Below are 22,224 nucleotides of genomic sequence, written 5' to 3'. Positions count from 1 at the left end.
TTTATGAATCTTTTCATGACAATTAAATTTTTAATAATTAAAAATTTTTGGAGATTAATTTTTGCAAACTTGATTTTTCTGGAGATAATAGTTGTATTTTGAATGTTCAACAAAAATAGTAAGTGAGTAAACTAGTTTTAAAAATTTACTTTAAAAATACCTATTTCTGCAATGAAAAATATTTTATGACTATAAGAAGAATGGTTTTTTTTGTGTAAATTTTTTCTTTAATCAGTTTGAATATGTTTAACACTTTCAAAAAATTTCAGTGTTTTTCAAAAAATTAAAATAATTTTCAAATTATTTTGAGCAAATCTAAGGTTTAATTCTTAAAAATTATTTTATTTACAAAATGATTTCTGTAAAAATACACAACCTTGCATCCCTCATGTATATCCCCTGGATTTTTTTTTTACAATTTATTTTTTCTACCATTTTCATTTTTTTATATGATCAAAGGGAGAGAGTAATGTTAAATTAAAGGGAGGACTTAATTACAAAATATTAATATTATGATTGCAAATATCTATGATTATATAATTGTTTCTTTACATTTTCTTATCTTTTTACCCTAACTTTACTTTGGGTTGATCCACATCAAAAAGGAGAAGATTGTAAGTACTCTGTGTTAGTTTTGATGTTGATCAACTGAGTTAATTTAGATTCTGTATGTTTGATGTCTGCTAGCGGGGGGAGGGGGGGGTGAATAGTTCATCGCGCTCATCGTTGCTTGCTTCTTGGTGATGATATGCAGCGAAAAATACAAGAAGTAAAAATACAACGCTAACACAAGAATTTACTTGGTATCCATCTCAAGAAGAGGTGACTAATCCAAGGATCCACATACACGAGCACTCTCCACTAATAAAAACACTCCTTTACGGTAACTACCAAAGGCGGAGAAGCCTTACAACACTCTCAGTACAAGAAGGAATTAAGGGAAGCAAATACAAGATTTACACTGGAAACCCTAACCCTAACTTCTTCTTCTTCTTGTAGATCGCCTCTTGACTTGGACGTGCGCCAGCACTTGCCTCCAAGAACCTTCAAGAACTGGCGATGAGTCTCTGTGGAGAAATCGCTGTGGAGCTCGCTGTGATCGCGCAGAGAAGAAGGCCGAAGAACTGCGCAGAAAATCGCTCGCCAACGGCTATAACCTGCGCAACGGTCGAATCCCAATCGATTGAATTTCTCTCAATCGATTGTGGAGGCTTTGGATCGATCGGTCGATCGATCCATAGCGCCTCTGTGCTCTCTGGAAATCGCCTGAATCGATTGCCCAATCGATTCAAAGCTTCTCACGATTTTCCAGCCTCCCAATCGATCACCCGATGGATTGAGGCTCCTAATCGATCGGCTGATCGATTGGGAGGGCTTCTCTGTGACAGCGTCAGCTTCCCAATCGATCCACTGATCAATTAGGAGGAGGATTTGTCGCGGGACTCATCCAATCGATCAACCAATCGATTGGACATGAGTCAATCGATCGGTTGATCGATTTAGCCCATTTGGGACTTGCCAAATCAAGTCCAAGGTTCCTAAAACCAACATCCGGTCAATCATGATTTGTTGGAACATCACGCCTAGCATCCGGTCACCCTCAACCTGCTAGGACTTCCTCACTAAGTGTCTGGTCAATCCCTTTGACCCACTTGGACTTTTTCTCCTCGTGCCAAGTGTCCAGTCAACCTTGACCCACTTGGACTTGCCAACACTAGGTGCCCGATCAACCTTTACCCACCTAGATTTTTCTGTACCTGGCTTCACTTACCAGGGCTTTAACTTCTGCCTAGCTTCACTCACTAGGACTTTCCATCTGCTTAGCTTCACTCACCAGGACTTTCACCTAGCTTCACTCACTAGGATTTTCATACTACCTATCTTCGCTCACTATGATTTCCTATCTGCCTGGCTTCACTCACCAGGACTTTCACCTACTTTTACTCACTAGGATTTCCCATCTGCCTAGCTTCACTCACCAGGACTTTCACCTAGCTTCACTCACTAGGTCTTTACATCTGTCTGGCTTCACTCACCAGGACTTTCACGTGTATGACTTCACTCACCAGGACTTCCATTCTGCCTAGCTTCACTCACTAGGACTTCCCATCTGCCTGGCTTCACTCAACAGGACTTTTACCTAGCTTCACTCACTAAGATTTCCCATCTGTCTAGCTTCACTCATCAGGACTTTCACCTAGTTTCACTCACTAGGATTTCCCAGTCAAGTATCCGATCAATCTTGACCTACTTGACTCTTCGTCACACTCAAACTAGTCAAACCCTAACCAGAGAAGAATTTCATCAGGAATATCCCCAATCGGGTGATTACACCTGCAATCTCCACGTATTGTCTGTATTGTCAAACATCGAAATCTAAACATCAAGACTCAAGCTTGAGCCAACTCAAGCTTAGTCAACCAAGTCAACCTTGACCTAAGGATATTGCACCAACACACGGGAAGGGATCCAATAGGCTCAGTGCATTCGAGAGACTAGGAGTTGTAGAAGAGTGCACTAGTGGAGCGAAAAGGGTGTGCGTGGTGTATTCGAGGGATGAGAAGCTGAGAGGAAGTCTACTTGAGGAGAAGGCTAGAGTTAGGCTCGGGTGAGCTCAACTCTGGATGGACGATCATCACCTAAGAAAATAGAGTTAGAATATGGTTAACTCGAAAGTTGACCATTCGAGGCGCCTCCGATTGAACGAAGGTGCTCTGATGGCTTGAAGACTCGAGGCGCCAAGTGCCTCCGATTGAATGAAGGTGCCCTGATGACCTAAAGACTCGAGGCATCTCTGATAGCTTGAGGCGCCTCGAATGCCCAGAGAAGTTGTTGTTGTGTGCGGGACTTGAGGTGCCTTCGATGAATTGAGGCGCCTCCAAAGAGCTGGAGCTATTGCCGAAGAGATAAGCCGTGGAGTCCAGCTTAGCTTAACCACGACACCTTCAGTATGCCATAATAACTAAACGTTGGCAGCAATAAGGATAAAGATTATCCTATTGCAGACGCCTCCAAGCGTTCAAGACACCTCCGAAGCACCACATAAACAATAGCCATTTTTGACTAGTGGACTATAAATGAGCCCTAAAGCTAGTTGTAAGGAACAGACCTGTACTTTCATTTCCATTTTTGTTCTTCAAAATTTGTACTTCCAACTTCTTTAAGGGTTTTCTCCACCTCTGAGTCTGCCAAAGAAAGAGATCTTTTAGTGAGCTATCATTACCTTGGATTATCAACCTCTCCGGTGGTAAACCAATTGAATTTTGAATCCCTATTTTCTTTTATGTTGTTTTTTTATCTGATTTATAGTGTGCCATTACTAAGTAAAAAGCAAGAAAAGATTGAATGTTATTTTAAAGGACTATTCACTCCCTCTAGCCGGTCCACCCGGTCCACCCGGTCCACCCAGTCCAACAATATAAATCTCATTAATGTATTCTTTTATAGCAAAAGATGATTATGCTCATCCCATGTACCCATAGTCTGTCCCCAAGTTATGTGAAAGGAGGTAAATTACGGGGTCAACTTATAGTTGACCACCAAATAACTAAGGTGTCTAATTAATGCATTCTTGACATATCTTAGAGGGGTGTTCTAAGTCTCTTCTATAAAAGCTATCTTTTGTATTATTAGATAAAGACTTTTATTTTTGAGATTAAAATATATTTAAGATTTTAAGTTTGTTAGAAGATTTATCTTCTTGTTATCTCTCTAAATTCTTTGGTATATTCCCTAGAGTGGTGAGTTTTTAAAGTGCCTTGTAGTATCTCCTATGCCTACATTTTCCAGTGTCAGAAAATTTGACAAAAAAAAAGTGGTTACTTGGATGAGGATGGAGTTAAATGAAGTACAATGATGCAATATACTTGAGAAAACTTTGAAGTAGAATTGATTGACTTATCAAGGTAGATCATGATCCTCAAAAAATAGCATTAGAATCTGCATTGAGAATTGAGATTTATCTCACTCAAGGTCTTATTATCAAGTTTAATCTTGGTAGCTTGTGTAAGGTATCAACTGAGAAGCTGGGAAAGAGCATAAGGATCCTTGTGGAGAAACTAAGAAGCAGATGATCATAGGTATGAACTCTTCACATTCCTCTATCAAGAGACCAGTTCATGATCGTAGATAATTTCATGTGAAACTCTGAGATCAAGTATGGATGAATGAAGAAGTTATTGATATTTGATATATATATTTTTATAATAAATAGATGGTCGTCTTTTAGTTCACTTATTAGATAAATCCAGAGCATAATTTATACATATTCAAAGTTGAGTTCTAATGTTAAGTAGTGGATTTTATCCCCAAAAAATTATGATAACAAAGAATAAATAAATGAACTGAATCATTGAGTATGAAAGTATGATTGGGTTCAAACTGAATTCATTGAGCAGGTGTGAAAATAAATAGTACATTAGTTCAAATCAGGATTGATTTAAACTTGATTTAGTCAAGTTATGACTAAACCAAGTTTAATGGGCTAAATTGTGTTAACCTTACTCTTGTTTCTCTCCTCTTTTCTCTCCAACAGCATCTCCACCACCTCATACATCGCCGATCTCTTCTCTTCTTTTTGTCCCTTTCATTTCTTATTCTTCTCCTTCCTTCTCCCTTTCCGTTTCCCTACCGCAGCTAGTTATCAATTTGAGTATTTGAATTATTTTCGTATTATAATTGTAGATATAAGTGTTGGTGCAATCGATCTAGGTTTGATCGGTATGATTATGTTGATGTGTGTGTCAAAGAGTTTAAGTTAGACTTTCATATGTGTTTGATATGTGTTCGAGTCTTGCAAGACTTGGTAAAACACATGAGGAACTTGGTGCGGCCAAGCTTGGGAAGCTCATCCTAGGGCTCGGATCCTTGAATCGGTGAAGGATGATGTGGAAGACATCCGAGGAACCGCCGGACGAGGAGCAGCAGAGTGGAGCCGAGGGAAGCGGACTTCAAGACAACGTGAAAGATGGCACGGAGAGGAGCCGTGGGTTCGGGTGCATCTGAGGGACGAAAACCAAAGGAAGAGGGCTTCAAGGGCGACTCCGGAGAGGATGAGTGTGAGTGTGCAACCGGGACCAGTCGACTGTGAGCGAACAGAAGCATTCTGTTTGCTGAGCTAGCAGCTACCAGTCGACTGGTAGTTTTACCAGTCGGCTAGTAAATGACCGTTGGCAAACTGTTGATGCTGCGACGTAGTCGTTGGCTACCTCCAACGGTAGCACCAATCGACTGATGGTTTCTCAGTTGACTATTGCCGAGATGAGTTGATATGATGATCAACTCTCTCCTCTTATTATATTTATAGGAAGCTTTGGGGATTGAATGAGGGCACTCATGATTGTTGAATAACTCCTAAGCCTTTGCCCAAAGCTTCCAAGTTCATTCTCTTCCTCCTAATCTAAGTATCCATCTTGTAAGAGGAAGAGAGCATTGTGAGAGGTTGTACTCCACCGAGAAGTTGTAAGCTCTAGCCAGAGATTGTCGGGGACTGATCCACCAAAGGATCAAGAGTTCGTCCACCTCAAGGACACACCGTGGAGTAGAAGCAAGCAATCTCCGAACCACGTAAAGGATTTGTGTTAGCGTTTGTATTCTTTCTTGTTTGTTTTCTTTGTTTTAGTATATTTCGCTTGCGCACTAACGTCTTGTAGAGAAGAATCAAAAGTTGGGGTGACCTAGCTATCCAACCCCCTTCAAGCCGACCACCGATCACCTACAATAAGTTTGAGTAAAGCTCGATGATTTATTGAGTTTCGAAGCTTTTGTTGTAAATAGAGGTGGGTATATTTATCCTTTGACTCTCATATACTAATGTATAAGCCCATTTAGATATCTTTTACATGATAATTTTTCATGTGGGACTTGTTCACAAGGCAAACTATTATAAGACTTTCTCCCACAAAAGTTGATGTTGAAACTCCAATCTTCTTAGAGAGGTTGGAGATATTTGTGGGCTTATACATTCACCATGTCGACCATTTCGATATTTCGTGATACTGGTTGATGTTTCAACTAGATAGTCATATATTAGTTTGCTTTCATCTTGAAATATAACTTTCACTAAACTACTTGGAAAATTTATTAAATTATAAGTTCAATTCCCTGATTACATAATCAAGACAATTTGCCTTAATAATGTTGTTGAATTTAAGTCACAATCATTTGATGACTATTTTATATGTAAATTGAAATTTTAATTGAGCATTCAATTGCCCATATTCATACACAAAATGATCTAGCATAATCATTTATTAAATAATTGTAGTTAATTGCTAGACCACAACTTATGAAAAGAAAACTTCCATCTTCTGCTGGGGGCATGTCATAATACACATTGCATCATTGATTCGTATAAGATCAACTAGTTATCACCAATACTTATTATTACAACGTGTCTATGGTCAAGAACATGATTTTTCTCACCTTCAAGTATTTGGTTGTGAAGTACCGGTCTCTATCCCACCTACACAATGAACAAAAATGGATCCACAATGTAGACTTAGGATTTATGTGGGATATAATTCACCATCCATTATTAGATATTTAGGACATTTAACAGATGACTTATTTACTGCAAGATTTGTAGATTGCCACTTTGATAAAATAAATTTTCCAACACGATGGGGAGCAAAGTTGTATTGTGAAAGAACAACAAAAAATTTGTTGGAATGAAAAAATATTATCGCATTTTGATTCTCGCAACAATTAGTGTGAGCAATAAGTGGAAAGAATTATTCACTTGCAAAGAATTGCAAACCAATTACCTGATGCTTTTGTTTATACCAAACATGTGACAAAGTTATATATACAAGTAGAAAATACTCTGATAAAAATTGATTTCCCTATAGAACTATCTATTGTTGTACCTGCAAATGTATCTACAATAGGATAGAAGTGTGGTTGACCAATTGACTCAAAAGACAATGTACCTCGAAAAAGATACAAGAAAAAGAAGAATCAAAAGCTTTAGAAGAAGAAATTCCCGATGATACAGTAAAAGATATCAATGAATCAGATATGAAAAATATTGTTCCTGAAGAATCATAGTTATATGGAAATAATGATATTTTAATAAATTATTTGATATCTTATAAAATGTGATATTGAAATAATAAAAGCATTCATGATGTTTTCGCTTTCAATATAACCCTTGACATCGTACAAGGTGATGAAGATCTCGAACCATAATCTATTAAAGATGGTAAAGAAAGAAATAACTGGCCAAAATGGAAGACGACTATACAGACTGAATTAGAATATCTAGAGAAATGTAAAGTCTTTGGAACCATATTTTGAACACCAAAAGATCTAATCGAATAGGATATAAATGGGTGTTTGTATAAAAAAATGAAAATGGTGAAATTGTGAGATACAAAACCAAACTTGTAGCCTAAGGTTTCCTTAAAAAACCTAGAATTGATTATGAGGAAATATATTTACCTATGATGGATGTCACTACTTTCCAATTCTTGATTAGTTTGGTTGTATCAGAAAAATTAGCCATGCGACTTATGGATGTAGTCACTACATATCTATATAGTTCACTTGTTGCATGATTTGCTTCTAGTAGTTTGAATCCTTCAGGGATTTTCATATATATATATATATATGAAAATCCCTGAAGGATTCAAACTACTAGAAGCAAATCATGCAACCCCTAAGACAATGTTCTCAATAAAGTTGTAAAAATAATTTTATGGATTAAAGAAATCAAGACACATGTGGTACAATCGCCTAAGTGAATACTTATTACAAGAAGGCTATACAAATAATGCTATTTGTCCGTGTGTTTTTATAAAAAAAAAAAGGCAGAAGAAATTTTTTTATCATGATATGTCGATGATCTAAATCTTATAGGGACTTCCGAAGAGCTCAACAAGACTATTAATTATCTAAAAATGAATTTGAGCTGAAAGACATAAGAAAGACAAAATTTTGTCTTGGATTGCAAATTAAAATTTACTAGAAGTAATATTTGTTTATTAGTTCTCATACACAAAAGATACTAAAATGCTTTTATATGGATAATGTACATTCATTCCCTTTAACAATGGTTGTTAGATTGCTTAACACTAAAAAAAGATCCTTTTTGTACATTCAAAGATGAAGAAAGCATTATTGGTATAGAAGTACCATCTCTTGGTGCATTATCATATCTTGCCAATTGCACTCGCCCATATATTACATTTTTGTTAACCTTCTAATAAGGTATAACTCTTCCCCAACTCAAAGAAATTGAAATGATGTAAAGCACATATGTCATTATCTTCATGGTACAATAGACATGAGATTATTTTATTCGATAAGATCAAATTTATCTTTAGTAGGATATGTAGATACGGGTTATCTTTCAGATCCACAAAAAGTCAAATCCCAAATAGGTTATGTGTATGCACAAGGATTCACTACTATATCATGGAAATTAGCAAAACGAGCTTTAATAGTAACATTGTCAAATCACTATGAAATCATTGCAATACCTGAAGCAAACTAAGAATGTATATGGTTGTGATCCATAACGCTACATATTTAAGAATCATGGGGACTAGCAACAACTAAAAGAAGGTTATATTAAAAGGGATATAACAAAACATATTTCATCAAAATTCTTCTACACGCATAAACTCCAAAAGAAAGATGATCTTGATATCCAACAAATTCGCCGTAGTGATAATGTAGCTAATTTAGTCACAAAAGTATTGTCGACGTCAACATTTAAGAAATTGGTGCACAATATAGGTATGTATCAATTAAAAGTTCTTGGGTGATTAAAATCAGGAGGAATATCTACTGCTGTTGTACTTTTTTTCCCTTCATTCAAGTTTTTTCTACTAGGCTTACTAACAAGGTTTAATGAGATAGCATTGAGTTTTTCATCAATCATCCAAGGAGAAGTGTTATAATAGATTATTACTTTGATTTGATTGTTAATTGATATATCACTATATTCTATTTCTGTATCACTCCATCTATCCTATAAATAGGGGTGTTTGATAGAACATTGAATAAGACAATTTTTTCTTCTTCTACTAATAAATTATAACACTAACATTTTTAGCATTGATGTCATTTATACAGCATGCTTAAACATTAATAATTGAGAATTACCTTAATTGATAATAAAAAGATGAAGATAATTCATGAATAATAATATTAACTCTAAATATTGTTGAATTATTAAAATATGATTATAATTATGTGTTTATATATATACCAAATTATTATTTCCTTAACCTTCTAAATAAAATTAAATTATGCGGATCTTTTTTTTTAGTACCATTTAATAATTTCTGTTTACTCTGTTTTCCTTAGGGGGGTGTATTCAAAATGACTTTCATTGACTTTTTTTTTTTTAATGTTAGACTTTTGTGGAGTTGATTGATTTTTATTGACTTGTATAGAATTTCACGTAGTTGTGAAAAGAATTCTATGGAGTTCTATAGACCTTTTTGCAAGACTTTTACAGACATTTATAAACTTTTTCATGGAAACTTGTGGATTTATAAGAAAGAAAAATTTATTTCGTTATTGCCAATATGATAAACATCGCTCCGCATTCGATTCGTTATTGTATCTCTCCATGTATTGGCATTTGCTCGTTGTTGTTCTTGAGTATCAGATAATTGATCAAAGCAATCGACACCATGAACTTGTTCTGGTAAGGATGAGGAAGCTTCATTATCTGGTTCAACTAGAAATTTATCAGAACGACACTCCTTGCGAAGAAAACTATGCAATCCGGCACAAACCAAACTTTTTATAATAAAATTTTTATTTTAAAAAAGACCGTAAACTTTAAAAAAAATTAAAGAAAAATTAAAAAACGGTAAACTAATAAAAAAACATAAACTAAAAAAAGGTAAACTAAAAAAATCGTAAACTTACAAAACAATGTAAAGAAAAAAAACATAAACTTAAAAAAAAAAAACTTAAACTAAAAAAACGTAAAGTCAAAACTTAAAAAAAAACCTAGACTAAAAAAAACATAAATAAAAAAAAACGTAAACTTTAAAAACAAAAAAAATAGAGAAAAGCATAAAATTCAAAAAAATAATAATAATAAAGTTAAAAAAAAACATGTATAGTTAATTTTGTAACCGAGGGTAACACACCCCTAAAGTAATCTCTATGGTAGACCGTCGACGTGATCAAGGTGGTGAAGGAATAACATCGAGAACAGTGTTAAATTTGATCAAGGTGGTGAAGATTCTTTGTTGAATATGCGTCAAGTTGGACTGTATACTATTGTATTGGTAGGCTCTGGACGAGGCTCAAAGAAATAATCAAAATCGAGGAGCGGAAAGAGAAAGGACTTATTCATAAAAAATTAAAATGATTTGAAGTTTATAGAAATCTCAAGGGTAAGGAGAAGACTTTTTATTTTATATTTAAACTTGTACCAAGTATTTTGGAGAGCTCTCATTGGTTAAAATTTATATCCAAGGAATTCTAAAAGAATCCATGAAAATCTATTAAAATTTTGGATATCAAAAGATTTTCATAGAGTTTTAAAAAGTCGAGTTTGAATACCATGACTTTTTAAAACTCTATAAAAATCTAATTTGGATACCATTAGATTTCTATAGAGTTTATAAAAGTCTAGATTGAATATATCTAGACTTTAAAAATCCATAAAAGTCATTCAAAGTAATTAAAAGTCCAACATTGAATACACCCCCCTTAGTTTTTAGTTTTACAAGCATGGTTAAACTTATCCCATGTATTTCTCACCGTTTATTTCCAGGCAAAAGGCTACCGCGCTCTCTTTCAGTACCCTATTGATTTTGTCCGAAAATAGTTGAGATGGTAAGTTAGGGATGTGGCTACCGCGTTGAATAGATGTAGACTCTGCTTCGCTGTGCAATACAAGAAACGTCAGTATTGAGCCAAGGAAGGGGCTCCTGGCATTGGTCCTCCGACGCTAATGTCAGTCACTGGAAAGAGGAAAAAGATTGTGTAACAGTAGACACAGGCGTAAATAGTGAATAACGTGTACCTCCACTGGTATATGGACCCCCTTTATATAGTGTCATAGTGTGCGACGTGTGCACTTCTCTCAAGACATGGGCACGTTATCCAGCTGGTCATGGGCACGTTCTCTAATTTGTCCTATGAAAGGACATGTCGGGAAAGTGTCTCTGATACCATACCTTAACAGAGCATGCATATCCTTCACAATACAGTAGAAGATTTCGTTGTACTATTTCCCAAAAGGATATTGAGAGATAAGACAGTGATCCCATTGTTCTACCGAGCGAGGTAGTTGCTCAGTTGGGACTCCTCCGTTTGCTTGGACTCGACTGTTCTTTCTTGTGGCGACTGGGTATAGTAGCTTATCTCCTTCCGCTCGGACAAGGGCTTCAGTGACCCTAGTGTTCTGCCGATCTGCAGTGAGTGTCTGACGATCTTGTCCTATTGTTCCAAGCTGGATCGGGGTCGGCTCGGACAAGCCTTTTGCCAATCGGACACTGCCTGCACTGATCGACCATTATAGTCAACCTTCGCTCGACGACATCCTGGCATTGACCTCCATGTCGACTGTTATCTCCGTCTTTTGACCCGTACTTAGGGGGCCCCCCTTTATCACCGATTCACCCGCCAATCCATCTCAGGACCAATATGAATGAGGTAAATCATCGATGACTAGTAATTCTTAGAATAAGGACTAACACATGAGGACTTACCATTCGTTTCCAGATTATTTAAAAGGAGGTAATCATATAATTAACTAATAGTCAACCATTAAATAATTAGGGATGGAAAACTTTTTTTTTCCAAGGACATAGATCTTTTCTACTCAATTGGACATCCCAATATATAGTTGGTTTTTAATTTATACATAGAGTTAATTGAGAGATCTCAATCTATTAACTCCTGATTTGACTTGATTTTTTATTTCATTTGTTATTTTATCGTTTTTTAGTTGTATAAAAAGAAAATGATAAAGAAAAAACTCGGATGAATTTCTTAGTTGCCCTATTTATATGGTTCTTAGTCTGTCACTCGGTATGCGGAAATGACACCCATGCGTGAGACATCTAAAATATTCTTCATAGTATTTAAGAAATTGTTTATCTAATCATAGTAAGAATTCGTCATCCAATGGTCCTATACAATCAACTTCACAATTATCTATAAGAAAATAAATTAGAAAACTATAGTTAACTATGATAAGGAGGACATGTTTCTTGACTTTATCAAAATTCTGACTCTTTATCCATGTTAACTGTGGTAGGGAGGACATATTTCTTGATTTTATCAAAATTCGACTCTTTATCATGATAGTAATATTTATTCCGTAGTAGCAACTCAACTATGCAGAGTGTGAGAAATTGTTTATTTAAAAGAAAAAATAATTAATCAGATTAGAAACATTAAATCTAGGATGATCGATCTTAAGATTTTATATGATAATATTTTACGTTCAACCATCCCACTATCTCGAGAGAAGAAATTGTTTATTAAAAGATGAGAAAGGAAGGACCCAAATAAGTAAACGTTATAATTTTCCTAGAAAAAATGAAAGCGTTATGATAAAATTCTTTTTAAATGACAATTTTGGGACCAAAGGGCAAACGTTACCAAAGTTTGGGCGAAAGATTTGCAGCCGTCGTTACATCAAACAGTTCGAACTCAGCGATGTTTCGGCTTCCTTGCGCCGCCGTCCGCCGTCAACTTCAGGTGACCGCCACTCTCGGCCATAGTCGGACCGCCGCCGCCGCCGCCTCGAGTCCACACTTTCTGGGTTTTGTCAAACCCTATTCCGTCTCCTCCGTCGGCGCCGACGATCCCTCATCCCTAACCACCTCCTTGCTCACGAGATCGTGCGGGATCTCCGACCATGCCGCCCTCTCCATCTCCATGAAAGTCCCGCTCGACGCCCTCGACAAAGCGCTCTCGGTGCTCGCCGTCCTCAAGGACTACGGCTTCGGCGAAGCTCATCTCGTCCGCCTCGTCGACCGCCATCCTCCTGTCCTCTCGATGGGCGTCGAGAAGACCTTGAAGCCCAAGCTGGAGTTCTATCGCGGGATTAGCCTAGTCGGAACCGCCCTTCCGGAGATCCTGTCAGGGAGCCCCCGGCTGCTGACGAGCAGCTTGGAGAAGCGATTGCTCCCCAACGTTGAGCTCCTCAAATTGATCTTGAAAACGAATGAGAACATCGTGGATGCCCTAAAGCACGAACCTCGGTTGATGACCTTAGACATCAGAACCAAAGTGCTTCCCAAGGTCGATGCTCTGCGCGCATACGGCGTGCCCGATGATGTAATCTTAGTGCTTTTGACCCGTTACGGCTACGCTTTGCTGATAGATACATCTCGATTCAATGAGGCCTTTGATGAGATAAAGAAGATGGGCATCTGTCCGAAGAAAACGACGTTTGCCCATGCCCTTGGGGTGCTCGCTCTATTGCCCAAGAAGATATGGCAGGAGAAAGTGGAGAACTTGAGGGAATTGGGGTGGTCACAGAATCATATCTTGGAGGCCTTTGCAAGGTTTCCTTACATTGTGCGGGCATCGACTGAGAATATAAGGAAGACCCTGAAGTTTGTGGAAGAGAAGCTGGCATGGACTCCGGAAAACACTGTGAAGTATCCAACAGTTCTGTTGATGAGCCTGGAGAAGAGGATGATGCCCAGGTTTGCCGTCCTGAGCATTCTCATGCACAAGGGATTAATCAAGCCTGGCTTCACAGGGTATCATTTTCTGACGTCGAGCAAGAACTTCCAGATGGCATTTGTGACCAAGTATCAAGACAAAGCTCCGGAGATAGTTGAAGCTTATCAAAGAAGTGAAATCGGATAGATGTCTAGACAAATCTCCTAACAAGCAAACTCTTCTGCAAGACGGGCCAATGGTAAGCAGCCAAGGTTTTCCTCTTACACCATCCCTTGAGATGATCTGAATTGTTTTGCTAGATTTTGTTGTGTTAACTTAAACTCAGTTTATGGCATGCTATTTGTTGCTTAGAGTATGATTGAAATGAGTACTATTAAGTTTTTTAAAGTTGATGTTTGATTGATGCCCCATAGACTCAAATTATGTTTGTTGATCCAAATGTCATTAGGTGATCATGTATTTTCCTTTTGTGGGAGTGGTATTAGTTAGTAGTGCCTTTACTAATTATAATTGCTTTATCGTAAGTACATTTTCTTAAGGTGCTATTAATTATGATCCTGATTAGACTCAAATTTCATGATTAGTTTGGAGATATAGTGCTGATTTAAAATCGGATTAGATTTGAACTAAATCCATCGGGTTATGTTAGTGAGGATTAAGTTGGTTTAAATCAAAATTAATTTGAATAAATTATAATAGGATCAAACCAAATGTAATGGCTTAACGCGATTTAAAACGAATTATTTTGGAGGGAACTTATCTCCCTTTACCTGCACGTACACGGGGTTATCTGGAGTGGTTAGTGCGTAGAAGCTTGCCACTTGAGAGCATAGGTTCGAACCGCGGGATAGTCAGGGTGTAATTCCCTGGTCCCTGTGTACCTCTTCCCACTGCGCAATAGCTTCTCCAGCTACCGTAATTTACCTCCCTTGTGAAGGCCTTGGGCAAGGTGTGGTGGGGGCGCTGGGGATGAGCGATATCGTCTTTTGCCACTTGCCACTATAGCGCGCCGTACTCTTTTCTTCCTTTTTCTTCTGTCATTTTTTTCACTCCAAAGTCAGCACCTCCAAGGTCCAACGGCTAGTTTCTCTCTGATTTATTTTCTTAACAATCAAGCAGTCGCCTCTCACTTTCTCCTCTCGTCACTTTCTCTGTATAACTGTAGCCAGAGTCTTCTCGGGATAGTATCATAGTTAAAACATGAGATATTACCATATAAAATCTTGAGATCAAAACTTAACATGTCCGAGCATGTCTCTCTCTCATATCTTATTACTTACACTAATGGTAGTCATCCGTGATTTACCTCCTCCGTATTGACCTAGGGACAGATTGACGGAGACATTAGGGGCAAACAAATCACCTTTTACCACATGCATTGCTATAGCCAAAAGTGAAACTAAGATTTTATTGTGATAGTAGCTCAATTTAAAATAAATCATTATACTTTTATGTTAAAAAATAATTGTTCATAATAAAATTAATGAATCATTTATATAACAAGTCTTTTGTATCATAATGATAATATTTCAACAAAATATTAATAAATAATTTTTGAAAAAATTAAAAAAAGTTAAAGAGAATAAAGTACTAGAAATACAATAAATCAAATTTATTGAGGCTATGTTTTACTCTAGAGATTGCTCATCAAACTCATGTATTATGAATTAAACATCTCGGCTAATTAGAAAATATTTAGGCTTCTAAAATTTAGATTAAATTTGAAGTTTTGGATATAGAGAAGAGGATATATTGGACCAGTTAGAAATTTTATAATGAATTTGAGTTATTTGGATTAGATAGTATGTTCTTATAAGAAGAGCCCAGGCTAACCCTCTCTTATGTTTCGCCACTGGCTGTAGCAATTATTGAAACTCGCTGAGTCTAAATTCCCAAATTAAATTTCACGATCAGTCCTAAATCCTCAAATTTAATTTTCAATCCCACCGTTGCTGCTGTCGTCCATTGACCACGGCAAAAGAGCATCATCACATCCTGAACATTCCTCAGTCTTCAATGTAAACTTTCCCATCTTAATTAGTGATTTACGTCAAATGATAAATATAAGCTGTGTTATTGAGTCTGTCTAGTTAGTTAATTATTTATGTTATTTTAATATCATATCAAGAAAGAAAAAGGAAAATAATATTCTATCAATTTTAAAGTTGATAATTGTTCATCGCATGAGATCTGAGACTAATATGTCAATTATTAATGAAGAGTTTGCACCTCTTTCTAAATATCAAAAGGATTGATTTGATGAAACTTCTCTACAACGAGATCTTAGGTTGCATGTTTTAATATAGCGGCATCTTGATAATTATCTTGATGAAATTAGTTGAGTTTATATCAAAATGAGGTTATATCAATATAAATTTCTTGAGTACACACAGTTTGCATAAGGAAAGTAATATTATCGATTTCAATATACATGATTTAAAAAGATTTCATAGTTAAAGTACTATCTTTTAAAAGGATAAAATATTTTATTTTCCTTGCTATCTCTCTGAATTAAGTGAAGCGCAATATTCTACATTTATAATTAAAGGGTTTAGAAGTTGGAAACGCGTTAATAATGAAATGTGTCTTTTGTCTCACATGGAAAGTTCTATCTCGACGCACAATAAATTTGTAAAATTGGATATTGATTTGATGAATGTAACTAGATATGTAGATAAAATTAGGTATCGAGAATCTTCCGAATGGATTCAAAAGAATCAATTATGGCTTACAATAATAATTGAGAGTGTGTATTGGCTTAATTTGCAAGGATGTAGACCGGTAATGATTCAGATTCCTAAAATTCATTGAGATGCTAATATTTTTTTTTTTTTTTTTAGAAAATGGAAAGTTTTCAAATCTTACAAATTTCATAGTAAAAAAGTATTGAAGATCTTGTTAATGAGATGCTTTTTAAAATTACAATGGTCTTTTCATAGTAAAAGAGTATTGAAGATCTTGTTAATGAGATGCTTTTTAAAATTATAATGGTGGCAAAAGATGAATACGCTCGTCTCCAGTATCCCCGTCAATCCATCACAGGAGTAATACAGAGGAGGTAAATCACGGGCGGCTATTAGTTTTTAGAATAATGACTAGTACATAAGGGAGACATTTAACTCGATTTTGCCGAGAATTGAACCCTAGAACTCATGATGACAACACCTCATGCGTTAGTCACTAGACCCATCTGAGAGGACCTTTTTAAGATTACAATTGTGGCAAAAAAGGCGAATACGCTCGTCCCCAGTGCCCCCGCCAACCCGTCCCAAGGCCAACACGGAGGAGGTAAATCACGGACGGCTACTAGCCTTTGGAATAGTGACTAACACATAAGGGAGGTATTTACCTCGACTTTGCCGAGATTCGAACCCCAGATCTCATGATGGCAACACCTCATGCGCTAGCCACTAGATCCATCCGAGGGGACCCTTTTTAAGATTACAATAAAAAATGATAATCTCAGTTAGCCTCAATGACTATCTCTGGGGGTGACCGGTCCGGTCCCACGGAAGTTTTCCACCGACCACTAGTGTAAATCGGGAAGCGCATGCGGCGACCAACTCATAAGCCCAGCATCCTTTGATTATGCCTTTTATTTGGAGGAAAAATTCCTGTAAATACGTCGTAGCTGGGGTTTTAAGATTACAATAAACAGTGAACAAGTAGCTTATTTATGATTTTAATTGTTACATATTATTTTATTTTTTATTAATTTTTTTTTTAGCTCGGGTAGATTATTATTCCCCGCTCTGCCACTACTCACGTGCCAGGATGTGGCCTCTCCTCTGCCTATTGAGCTATCAACGGCAGCAACAGCAGAAGCTTCGCCGTCTACCTCCTTGCATCCTCGTCAGCCACCGCCGCCATTGCCTTCTTCCTGTCCGGCTCCACCTTCGGCTTCTCCCGCCACAACCTCCCTGTCATCGCGCACTGTTCGCGTATGGCCCATGAGTAGCCCACTTCTTTCCCCATGTTTCAAATCCATCCCTCATGTTCCTTCTGGCATCTTCATTCGCATTGTCAACGCGAGTAGGAGCTGGAGCTGAGATGGAGGAGCCCTCTGGCCACCACTTCTTTCTCCATCTTTTTTTTTGACAAAAGGCGAAATCGCTCGCCCCCAGCGCCCCCGTCGCACCCGACCCAAGGCCATCACGAGGGAGGTAAATCATAACATCCTGAGCGAGCATGTGGACTGGCACATGAAAGATCTTTCTCCATCTTTTTTGCTTCATGTTCATGTGGATAATGAACACATTAATGTGTCAATCTGAAACGGTTGGATGTTAATGGTGAATATGTAACCGTTGGATAGAAATGGTACAATGGTTGACAACTGTCGTTATACTCAGGCATTGAAGAACCTTTATTCGACCATTCAAGTGCAGCTAAGGTTCGAAGCCCCTATATAGGGAGGCTATATGAGTAGAAGGAATAAAGATACATGCAAAAAATACAACAATACAAAAACTCCATCCACCTGTGTTGCCCATCTTCATCTCCCCGTCGTGCACTTCGCTCAGCAATTCTACCCGTGATAGCATTTGGGTATATGCTCAATTCACCACAATAACCTGTGTTAGGTTGTTGACGTTGAGCATGATAGCAATTATCTTGTAGACTGATGAGAATGGAGGTTTAACGAAAAGATAAGAAGAGATAATCGTCGTCCTCGAGGTTTTTTCTAAAGAAAGGAACATTTAATATTTTAATATAGGATTGATTTTTCAACTAGTTATACATATGTTTATATAGACTCTCCCTAGGACTCAAAAGAAGGAAAGAAGTCCTTATATATGAACTATAATTCCTATCTTATAAAGAAAAGAAACAAATTTTAAAAGAAAGAAAAATTATTAAAGACATACAATCGTAAATTTCTAAACGGACTCAAAATATACAATACAACAATCAAGTCTTATCCCACTAGGTGGGGTCGGCTATATGGATCTTTTACACCATTAAGCTCTATCTCCTAAATAAATTTTATCTTGTTTTATTATTGCTAACCAAGTTTTTTTTGGTCTTCCTCTTCCTCGTTTGATATATATGTTTGTCATAATTTCGCATCATCTAACTGGAGGATTTTTGGCCATCTAAGTATATGCCCATACCATTTAAAACGTGTCTCTCGGAGTTTTCCTTCAATAGATGCAACTCCGACTTTCTCTCTAATGGGACTCAAAATATAAAAAAAATACCCTAAATAACAAAAAATAACTTAAATCTCAAAAATATGAAAATTATTAAAAAATAATAATAATAATAACCTGATGATCATCCTACATCAGTCACCCAAGGTTAAAAAAAATTTATCCTTGAGTTTAACGTAGTTTTTCTCGTTCCATAGCATAAGGACTTAAGTGCTTCACAATTGATCCAAAAAGTGATGCAACCCATTTATCTCGCTAAGGAAGGACAACAATCCTATGAATACGCTAAGGTCGTGCTTGAAGAATGTCCATTGATAACATAATGAAGTGAGACCTATTTTGAACCAAGGACGGGCTTTCGGTTATGCAGCCAGCCATAAGAAATTCCATTGTCACCATAACTTGATCAAAATATTCTGCACAGTTATATCACTATTGAAAATGTTGGGATGTATACTATAAGCCTATCTTTTGTATGAACATCTGTTTTAAAATATTTTAAAATGAGAATCACTTTAGTCAAATGTTTACATTTTATATTTATATATATGTCAATGCAGTTATCCATTTAATTTATATTGTAGATAACATGGTGTGTGGTGCCACATAGAAGATCATGTTATCGGTTCCTTATAAATTAAAAATAGTAGCTCACAACCAAGATGGATAGGGATAAATCATTGGAACGGTTGTAGTGTAATTTGGTATTAGTTTCCTCAAAATGCGGGCGTAACCAAAGGATGCTGGGTTTCTGGGTTGGCTACCGCGTGATCGGTGGGAAACTTCCGTGGGGCCTAGCCAGTCACTCCAACACTCCAGGGATAGTCAATGAGGTTAACTAGGATTATCAATTTTTTTTAATTTCCATTCAAATTCTCAAAAGGAAAATCTACTTGTTCGGTGAGCTTGAAGTCAGAAACAACGATACAAAGCTTCTTGTTTTTTTTGGCAAATTTACGAATCGCATAGGTAAATTTTTAAAATATCTAAATTATGTATCCTAATTTCAAAATTATCAAATAATGTATCCAATATTATTTTTGTCCCTGTTACTGTTCCCAATCGATTGTTACATTTAACAATCTATTCGAGAGACTGTTCCTCTGCACAGTAGTCTCTCGATTGAAAGAATTATTTTATTTTTAAAAAATCACTACTCTCAATATAGTGAGTCAAATTAATATTTTAGGATATGGATATAATCAGAAGAACTAAACAAATACATAATACTTAGTTTCATGTCATTCTGAGCTCTTTACGTTCATAAGTTGGTTTCGACCAAATTCAGGCTAAAATTGACTGATGGACCTAGAGAGCTCAGAATGACATGAAACTATATCTTATATTTTTGTCTAGTTTTTTTTATTATACATGTGCCCTCAAATATCAATGTAACACACTTATTGAGAGTAGTGATTTTTTAAATACGAATTAAATCAGGGAAATTAGATAGGCACATAAGACTTAATTTCATGTCATTCTAAGATCTCTAGGTTTATCGGTCGATTTCGATCAAAATCGACTGATAGACTATAGAACTTAGAATAATATGAAATTATATCATATTTATTCATCTAATTTTTTTATTATATACATGTCCTTAAATATTAATTTAATCTATTATATTGATAATAATAATTTTTTAAATATAAATAAATTTTTAATCAAGCAATCCATTAGAGATTTTACTATATTAATAAATAATATTCGGAATCGATTTTTATACTATAACAATCCATTGAAAATAGTAACAGAACAAAAATAATATTAAATATGCTATTTAATAATTTTAAAATTAAGGTACATAATTTTTCGAAGCTTTTAACTCCATCACTCAAATAGAAATGATCACATTGCTCCATACACTCTTGTTTATTAATATTTACATAGTGTTTGTTCCAGAGCTACGAAACGAGGGAGAAGTAAACGTTGCCATGGGGGTTTTAAAAGAAAACCAAAAGCGTTATGATAAAATTCCGTATAAATGAGGGGCGAAGGGGTAACTTTTTCGACGAACCAAATTTTGGTCGAAAGATCTCTACTGCCGTCGTTAGGTCGAGCAGTTCGTTGAGGGAAATCAACAATGTTTCGACGTCTCTGCGCCGCCATCCACCGTCGACTTCAAGTGACTACCACTCTCGGCCATCGTCGGATCACCGCCCTCTCCCGCCCACACTTTCTGGGATTCGTCAAACCCTATTCTGCTTCCTCCGTCGGCGCCGACGATCCCTCATCCCTGACCGCTTCTTCCCTCATGAGATCGTGCGGGATATCCGACCGTGCCGCCCTCTCCATCTCCAAGAAAGTCCAGCAAGACAACCTCGACAAAGCGCTCTCGGTTCTCACCCTCCTCAAGGACTACGGGTTCGACGAAGCCCATCTCGTCCGCCTCGTCGACCGCCTTCCCGGTGCTCTCGTGATGGACGTCGAGAAGATCTTGAAGCCAAAGCTGGAGCTCTTCCGCGGGATCAGCCTCGTCGGAACCGCCCTCCCGGAGATCCTGTCAGCTAGGCCCATTCTGCTCAGACGCAGCTTAGAGAAGCGATTGCTCCCCAACGCTGAGCTCCTCAAATCAATTTTGATAACGAATGCGAACCTTGTGAATGCCATAAAGAACTCACCTTGGTTGATGACCTTAGACATCAGAACCAAAGTGCTTCCCAAGGTCGATGCTCTGCGCGCATACGGCGTGCTCGATGATGTAATCTTAGTGCTTTTCACCGGTTACGGCTACGCTTTGCTGACAGATACAGCTCGATTCAATGAGGCCTTTGACAAGATCAAGAAGATGGGAATCTGTCCGAAGAAAACTACTTTCGCCCGTGCACTCGGGATGCTTGCTAAGTTGCCCGAGAAGAAGTGGGAGGAGAGACTGGAGACCTTGATGGGATTGGGATGGTCACAGGATAATGTCTTGGAGGCCTTCTCAAAACAGCCTCACATTGTGCGGATGTCGACTGAGAAGACAAGGAAGGCTGTGAAGTTTGTGGAAGAGAAGCTGGGATGGACGCCCGAGCACACAGTGAAGAATCCAAGTGTCCTGTTGTTGAGCCTGGAGAAGAGGTTGATACCCAGGTATGCCGTCCTGCACATTCTCATGCACAAGGGATTGATCAAGGCTGGCTTCAAAGGGAGTCATTTCCTGGTTTCGATCGAGAAGTTCATGATGCAATTTGTGACCAAGTATCAAGATAAAGCTCCAGAAATTGTTGAAGCTATCAAAGGAGTGAAATCTTGTAGATGACAAGGATGTGTTAACCAGCAAACTCCGCTGTAAGACAAGCCAATTGTAAGCAGGCAAGGTTTTCTTCTTACACAATCTCTTGAGATGATCTGAATTGTTGCATGCATCTTTGCTAGATTTTGTTGTAAACTCAATTTATGGCATGTTACCTTTGCTTCAAATATGATCGAGATGAATACTATTAAGCTTTTGAAAGTTGATTTTTTATTG

General features: G+C 37.1%; 2 protein-coding genes across 2 annotated transcripts; both read left to right on the top strand.

Annotated features, from left to right (window-relative positions):
* The first annotated feature begins 12,556 nt into the window (after nucleotides 1–12,556).
* Nucleotides 12,557–14,043, top strand: LOC122045108 (transcription termination factor MTERF6, chloroplastic/mitochondrial-like). Its single transcript, XM_042605179.1, has one exon. It carries the CDS (start codon nucleotides 12,640–12,642, stop codon nucleotides 13,801–13,803), a length of 1,164 nt encoding a protein of 387 aa, XP_042461113.1. The 5' UTR covers nucleotides 12,557–12,639; the 3' UTR covers nucleotides 13,804–14,043.
* A 6,810-nt stretch (nucleotides 14,044–20,853) lies between these two features.
* Nucleotides 20,854–22,014, top strand: LOC122048095. The gene has a single exon (XM_042609700.1). It carries the CDS (start codon nucleotides 20,854–20,856, stop codon nucleotides 22,012–22,014), a length of 1,161 nt encoding a protein of 386 aa, XP_042465634.1.
* Nucleotides 22,015–22,224: the final 210 nt, after the last annotated feature.

This window comes from Zingiber officinale, chromosome 2B, assembly GCF_018446385.1.
Source record: "Zingiber officinale cultivar Zhangliang chromosome 2B, Zo_v1.1, whole genome shotgun sequence".
Taxonomy (NCBI): Eukaryota; Viridiplantae; Streptophyta; class Magnoliopsida; order Zingiberales; family Zingiberaceae; genus Zingiber; species Zingiber officinale.
Note: the sequence above shows the minus strand (reverse complement) of the source record. Positions and strands in the feature narration are given on the sequence as shown.